Source organism: Erithacus rubecula, assembly GCF_903797595.1.
Source record: "Erithacus rubecula genome assembly, chromosome: 6".
NCBI classification, from domain to species: Eukaryota; Metazoa; Chordata; class Aves; order Passeriformes; family Muscicapidae; genus Erithacus; species Erithacus rubecula.
The window spans coordinates 528,594-535,926 of record NC_136688.1 but is presented as its reverse complement, the minus strand read 5'-3'; the positions used below and the strand labels follow the sequence as shown (position 1 = coordinate 535,926).

Here is a 7,333-nt window from a genome sequence, read left to right as displayed (position 1 = left end):
AAAACTCTTTCAAGTGGGAAGATGGAGAGAATGGTAATCTGATATAGGACTATTCATTCTGGGTTTGGCAAGGGAGACTGGAGTCGGGGCATTTCTGGTGTCAGCCATCACCACAATGCTGGCTGCTGGAGGTGGGAAGTGCTGGCTTTGGTGGTCCCTGAGCAGCCCCTCACCCCAGGAGCCACTGCCACGGTTCTGCAGCTCTAAAGAGGAGCCAGTGCATGGGGACACCATGGGAAATCAAGGCACGCAGGAGACAAGCCTTTTGCTTATCTGCAGAGGCATTGAGGTTTTCATCTGGGTTTTCATGAAGAGCCAAACAAAACCACACGCTGCAATGAACATATGATCCTCAGGAGCTGAGACCTTGTCTGAACTCAAAGGTCTCGTACCTTTCCATCCTGTTTCTCTGCTTTCTGAATAGGGAATAGGAAGGAAAATTCCTTCTGTACCTTATGCCATCAATACAATAAAACATCAGCTTTATTCCTCAGTGTCACTCACTTCTGGCACTGGCATTATTCACTGCTCTTGTTTGTTCATTATTCGTGCTGGAGCAGCCTGTGCAGGGACACCAAGGGTAGAACTGTGGGGAACTGAACTGCCTCACCTTCTGCATGAGGTTATCCTCCAGCAGACAGCAAAAACATTGCAGAAAGCTTCACTGCAGAGCAGGCATTTTACTTGCTCTTAACTGAACCACACAAAGAGAAAATGGTGAGATAGGAATAAATAAGCAAAATATTTGGAGGAAGTAACTAGGCTGTTATAGATGCTTTACAAAGGTCCAGAAACTCTAGTGTTTTTATGTTCACTTGGTTTGAATAATGAAGAGATTTTAAAAGGCAGGAGGAAAAGCATATAACAAACAGTGCATTTCTGAGGGAACTCAGGAGAGATTACACATGTTTTCCTACAAGCACACTAAGTATAACTTTTGACTAGACTTGTGTAAGAAGAGAATGGCTCTTTAAAACTCAAGTGTGCCTGCTTAGTCAGTACTAGCTCTCCTTCCACTCCCCCTTCTGCTGCCGGGTAACTTTTGTTGCAATATGGGTGTGACTTTTGATGGAGCTTCCCCCTCCCAGTTATGTCATTACTTCAGTTCCTTTGAATCAGAATAAAAAGTGCAGCAAACTTCAGACTCATTGACTGCAGGCTTAACAAGCGTCGGGGCTTTTCTTCTCTCTGCAGCTTGCAAGGATCTTTGGATTTTGCAAAGCAGCTCCAAGAAAACAATGGCCACCTTCTCCTTATGGGTAACTTTTGGATTATGTTTGCTGAAGCTCTGTCTAACAGAAACAGGTAAGATTTTTATGAATGAAAAGACTTATGATTGTTAAGTTAATGCTTCAGACAGCAAGTGCCCTTCTGCTAGATAGCTAAAAGCTTTCTTGCATCTTTATACTTTCATTATTTCAAGTGTTTCCAGAGATGTTTCAGAAGTGTAATCTCAGTTGTGCTGGTCTGCACGATCACGGAAAGCTGTGTGTTGCTTGTAAAGGGCAATTCCAGATCTGTAAAAACTGAATTGCAGAACATTAAAGAATGAAGTTTAAGCTAAGAACAGAACTACATTGGGGAATTCGGAATGGCTCTGGTAGAGCTCAGTTTGACAGTGTGACTGCTGCTAAAACGCTGTTTGCTCTCCCAGCTCCGCTCCAGACTGCAAAGGGGGGTGGAGGGGAGAGGGTGAGCCCCCCCAGTTTACAGCTGCCTTCTGGAGTTCACATGAGCTGAGCACTGAAACAAACTGCATTTGGGCACAGCCTTGCTGAACAGGAGAAGAACTGCAGGGATCTGTGAAATCTGGAGAGCTTTTATGCCAAGCATGCTTGCTTCTGACTTTCTAAGGTCTCTTCAGGGCTGACTGATGAGCTTTAGGAACAAAGAGGGTTAGAAGTGGCAAAGTTCAGTTGTTTATCACTTACCTTCCTGCAGCTTGGCTATCTGCTTCAAATATTTGCATTTTTATGTCTAAGGTTAATACAGAGGGAAAAAAATTATGTCCAAAGTGACAAAAAGCTTTTGAAATTTCACGTGGTGCAGGCTCAACTGTGTTTTAGGGGAATGACCATACTTTCAGCAGACTCTCACTGTGACTGCCACTGCCTCGAGGCATTTAGTGGTTATGGATAACAGTTGTGCTTCTATATTGTTCTTGTACTCATCAGTTCCAGGAATCTAACAAAAGGCATTTTTCATGGCCATCATCACCCAAGGGCTGTGTGTGTGTGTATAGTAAATATATGTCTCATTTGTTTGAGCAGCAGGGGATACTTCTGTAATGGTTGCAGAGCTGCCAGGCTGTGAATGGGTGTGTCAGGGGGAACAAGCTCCCAGTGCATCTGTGATAGCTGGGGCAGCCTCATTGCTTTTCTTTCTAAAATCGTGTGTCCACTGTACCAAAATGCTCCTGCTAAGACCAAGTGTATGGACAAAGTCTTAAGAGAAAGGACAGGGCTACTGTGGGCAAATAAGGAATCTCTAAGATGTGCTTAAATCCTTGGCTTGTTCCACGTCTGTGCACTGTATAAATATTATAACTGCTTGGCTGATTTTTACTTCTGTGAGCTGCCTGGAGTGTCCTGGAGAGCAGGGTCTGCACTGACTCTGGGAGTAATGTGATTTTACAGTGAGACAGAAAGCCCCAAAATTGAGCCCTCAGCAAAGATACAAAAAGTGTGTCAAACTTCACATATGCCCTCAAGGGAAGTTTCTTTACTGGCTTAGTAAGGTATTAGACTATAGCTACATATATTATATTTAAGTTGGTATACAGCACATTCCAGCATGACTTTGTAGTCTGTAATGACTTCAAAACAGCAGTTGATGGTGGTGGTTTCTTTTTTTAGCCAGTGATTTTGGTGTGTATCACAGACTAATATCTATTGCTGTTGGGAAACTCCTGAACTGGAATTTTGATCCTTTTAGTACAGCATTTTATGAAATTAAAGAGGACCTGGAATTACTCTTAATGTGATTTCAGAAGGAAAAAATGAGATACAGAGAAAAGTGAGAAACTTACTCATCCTGATTTTTGTGGTGTTGTGTCTCTACTGTCACTGATATGTTTCTTACTCACGGTGTTGACATGGCTTGTCTAAGGAGTCTGGATCCTGGAGGATATAGATGCTGACATCTTGGTAATGATGCTTTCAGAGGAGATTTCCTCCTGCGAGCATTTTGTGTTTGTAGAAATATTTTTTTCTTGAAGCTTTCCTCAACACAAAGCGAATCCTAGAATTTTGCCCCCCCAAACTGGAGGGAGCTGGAGCAGAAGTAGTAAAGATGAAATGGAAGGAGGGAGGATGAGTCTGCCCGTGGGAGGAGGGAGGTTGGCTGCCACAGCCCCGCTGCAAGGTGAAGCTCTGAGACAGGAATCCTGCAGCTGCTGGGCAGTCACAGAGGAAGGGACCTGCCTGCCCCTTGGTCTACATATCCACCGTGTAAATTTGTAAATAAAGCCGCTTGAAGAAGCTCTTTGTGCTAGTTTATTTTCACTCAGTCCCTACAGTGTGTATCTTGGCAGTTCCCCAAAGCTACAAAGTAACTAGACTTTATTAAGAGGTCACTTGAACTTTCCATCATTGTTTAGTGGAAGGGTTATGGAGCTGCCCTGGAAACACTCGCACACACAGAGCCAGAAAACCCTGGCAGGAGATTGTTTTTCAGTCTTTGGAGAAATGTTTGAAGATTCTTTAGGTACTGGTATTCACCACAATGAAGAGCCATTACCTTGAAAATAGGAAGCGAGAGAAAGGCATAATGAGGACAGATAGCATCGTACAATTGAGGAAGAACTTTTTAAAGTAAATGCTTTTAAAACCACTGGTAGCTCTAGCCAAGGTTTAACAAAATGTTTATCCCTATGTGGTGTATCTTTCCAGAAGAGTTCCCATGAAATTTATAGGCCTGAATTGGATATAGTGTGAATATTGCAGTTATTCATCTATCATCCAAACATGCATGAGATTTGGCTGTATCAAGAGTGTGCCAGGAGTCGGAGACATCACGACGTGCTGATAGACAGATAAACACCAGAGAGACCCATGAGCTCGTTTCTCTTAAAATACTTGTTGAAAAGATGTGATAATATTTATAATATTAGTTCTGAATATAATTGACTGGTAGTAAAACACGCTGCAGAAAAGCAGAGAAAAAGCAATGTAGAATTCCTTTATGAGGAGAGGGTAAATCAGTCAAAGAATTTAAAAGTTTTTTTGACATTCCAAATGCTGTAAAAAGGCTTCTCCATCTACTTTCTGGTCTTCTTGCATCATATTTTTGTTCCAGAACTAAGAGATAAGTGTTTGAAAATACAGCCAATATGGAAGATGATAATTCTCCCGTTTATATATCACTGTTTGGTCTTTTATTTTCAAGAGAATACGATGTGAGAGAGCAAGGGAAGGAGTTCTGCAAAACTCACCTCTAAAATTGGTTTGTCCAGGACCAAGACTATATGTACGTAGTTATCTGTGAAATACAACTTCACGGAGAGGATAATTGTAAAAAAAAAACATCACCCATCACAGTAATCTTGCCTACTTTGAAAACAATGCAACATTGCACTGGGACAATTATTGGTGCTCCAAACACATCATATTTTAGAGTCAGCTGGCATCTGGGAGCACGCTGATTTAATTTGTCAGCATTAAACTGAATTCTTAAAATAGAGATAGGGAAGCTTCCGAGTTGCTAGAAAGTAGAGCACATCCACATCTATTTTGTTCTTTGCCTGTTACCCTGCCAGGGTTTCTCTGTGACAGACCTGGTGTTTTGGACCATTCTCTGTGTGTTACCCATGGCTATAGGCAGGAAGCCAGTCTGGTGCAGTTGCTGGTCATTTTCCAGGAGTCCATCATCTCTTAACAGACATCTCTCCCTCCCAGAGAGGTAATAATAATTTCCAAGCTATCAGGCACTGTAATTATCAGCGGCCATTATGGGTGCTGCTAATAGCAGTGGCAGAGAGGATTGTGTCAGTGCTGTTTATTATCAGTTTCCTCCCCCAGTGCCTCTGCAGCAATATCAGTAGCAGCTGGCTGTGATTTCCCAGCTGCTGGAGCTGCCCCCGCCCAAGGACGGCAGAGCACTGATCCTATGAATGAGTTTGCAGGCAGCAATGTGAAGTGGCAACTGAGAGAAAGAGGGGTTTTCCTCGGAGGATCTTTCCAGTCAGACAGAAAGTTCAGCTAATTGCAATTTAAAGTTCAAATATCCATGACTGTTTCCTGCCTAACGAAACCTGCAGTCATTTTTTGAGTCTGTGCTTTCAATTAGGAACGTAATTGAACTTTCTTTAGTAAGCAATGGTTTTGGGACTTTCCAGTTCCTCTAAATGGCAACACTGGCAACTTTATATAACACAGCAGTCTTATTTTGGTGCAATAACCTCCAACTCTCATATTGTGAAACATTAAAAAACCCAAACAACAAAAAATCTCAAAAGGAGTTGAAGAATTATCTACAGTTTTAGCCATTAAAAACATGAGAACATAAGCAGGGTGTGCTAATTCAAACCAAAAATCACAGAGAAGACCTGAATTGTATCTACATTTGGAGTTTGAAAAATACTTTGCTTTGCCTTTTTTTTCCTCTTTACTGTTGGTGATTGATGTAGCTTGGTAGCTGGAAACTCTAATAGTCTTAAAAAAAAAAAAAAAAGAAAGAAAAAAACTCCACCAGACATACAACAGCTGTGTTAAAACTTCCATCTCTCTTTCTGCTAATGATACTGTTCCAAAAGCAGTGTGAGAGGGTTATAAAAGAGATTGCCAGGGCACAGCTGCCTAGAAAAAGGGCATTAGCCTGCAAGTTCACACTAATGTCTGTTTTACTAAATACCTGCTTTCCTAAATAAGATGCTACCTCTGACAGAACATATAATAGTAAAAAACAAAACTGCTATGGCATAGCTCTTGTTAATTATGTATGTCTCACAGTGACAGCATGTTAGCAAAACAGGTTCTCAGAAGTACATTTCCCTAGGGGGCTTTTTTATTGTTATTTTTGTTAATGGATAGGTGTCTGTAAAGAAGCAGGGTGTGGTGTGTGTGGGTAGCTGTAATGAATAGTTTCTTGCAGATTTCCCATACAGAAGTGAGAGGTTAACTGGAGCTCAGGGGCTGTTCCGTGGGCACCCAGGCCCCTTGAGCAGATGTGAGGGAGTGCAGCAAGAAGCTGCTGGCCAAAGTGGGGTGCAGAATGGAGCAGCAGGCTGGAGCTGCAGCCTCAGAGGGAGCACAGCTCTCCAGCAGGGAGGTGCACAGAGAGCTTGGGATGGTGCCAGGGCAGCCAGGCTGCGGCTGTTTGAGCTCTGAGCCCACATGCCCACTCCAAACAGACTGAGCAGGCTGGAAAATGCTCCTGCTGCAGCGTGGGAGTGGCACAGCTCAGCACTGCTGTAGGGGGCTTGGGATGGGAGTGATTTTGGCTCCCTGCCATGGGCCAGCTCACGTCTTTGGGACAAGGTGGAGTGTCCCCATCACACCGTATGCCACTGCTGACAGCCACGTCTGCCCAGCTCCATCCTGTGCTCTGGGTAAAGATTCTGCACGAGGAACATGGAATAGCTCACCAGGCAGGTTCAAGGGAAAGCAGATTTGCCAATTCTGAAGAAACATGATCCATTAGTGATGGAGACACTGAGGGTGCGGCCTGAACACATCTTTCACTCACTTCCTTGTTTTCCCTCCTCCTGCTTGATTAGCTGTCCATCATTATTTACATGTCCTTTCCCTTTTCCATCATTTACTCACATGTAGGTGTAGGAATGTAGAAATGTAGAAAATGTATTAAAAAAAGCTTCTTTTGCTAATGTGTCTTCATAATTGTAAATGTAGGGTTTTGTTCTCTGTTCCAATATGTTGTTTATGCATACATTTAACATATAGGAACACTTAGAACATGGAAGTGAAATAATTCATGTTTTGTTTAAATCAATTTTGCCAGTAGCAGTTCTGTAAAAACCAGACAAAACTTAATTGCTCTGACAGTTTTATCCTGTTTACTTGTGAGTTTGCTGTCTATATACTCACGGTGGACTGGCAGCTATTTTCAGTTTGATAGCAATTGTTTCCTGTTAGACAACAGTAAATGCAAAGTAGAGCTTCCTTAAAGAGTTCTTATTCTGTGCTTATCTTTTTATAATGAGGGATGTTTGAAGCAGTTTGCCAAGAGAGAACTGACACATCTTTTACCCTACTGTCAGAGTTGACACTTCTTTAGGTTCAAGAACTTTAGAATTTATTTAATAATTCGCTGGAGAATAGTGTCTTAAATTTAGTCAAATTTTGCTCCTGTTTGAACCAATACTTCCTGGATATAA

At 42.3% G+C, this 7,333-nt stretch overlaps 1 protein-coding gene across 10 annotated transcripts in view; it reads left to right on the top strand.

Moving 5' to 3' along the window:
* Positions 1-1,063: 1,063 nt before the first annotated feature.
* The window catches only part of CD44 (CD44 molecule (IN blood group)), a 45,068-nt gene continuing 38,798 nt past the window's right edge, over positions 1,064-7,333 (top strand). For 3 of the 10 annotated variants that reach the window (XM_079308370.1, XM_079308371.1, XM_079308369.1), the window contains exon 1: positions 1,065-1,305. In XM_079308370.1, the coding sequence (XP_079164496.1) occupies positions 1,239-1,305 (67 nt within the window). In that variant the 5' untranslated portion in view covers positions 1,065-1,238. Of the gene's footprint in view, positions 1,306-7,333 lie in introns of all 10 variants that reach the window. The other 7 variants (XM_079308374.1, XM_079308368.1, XM_079308375.1 and 4 more) reach the window with 5 other exon arrangements.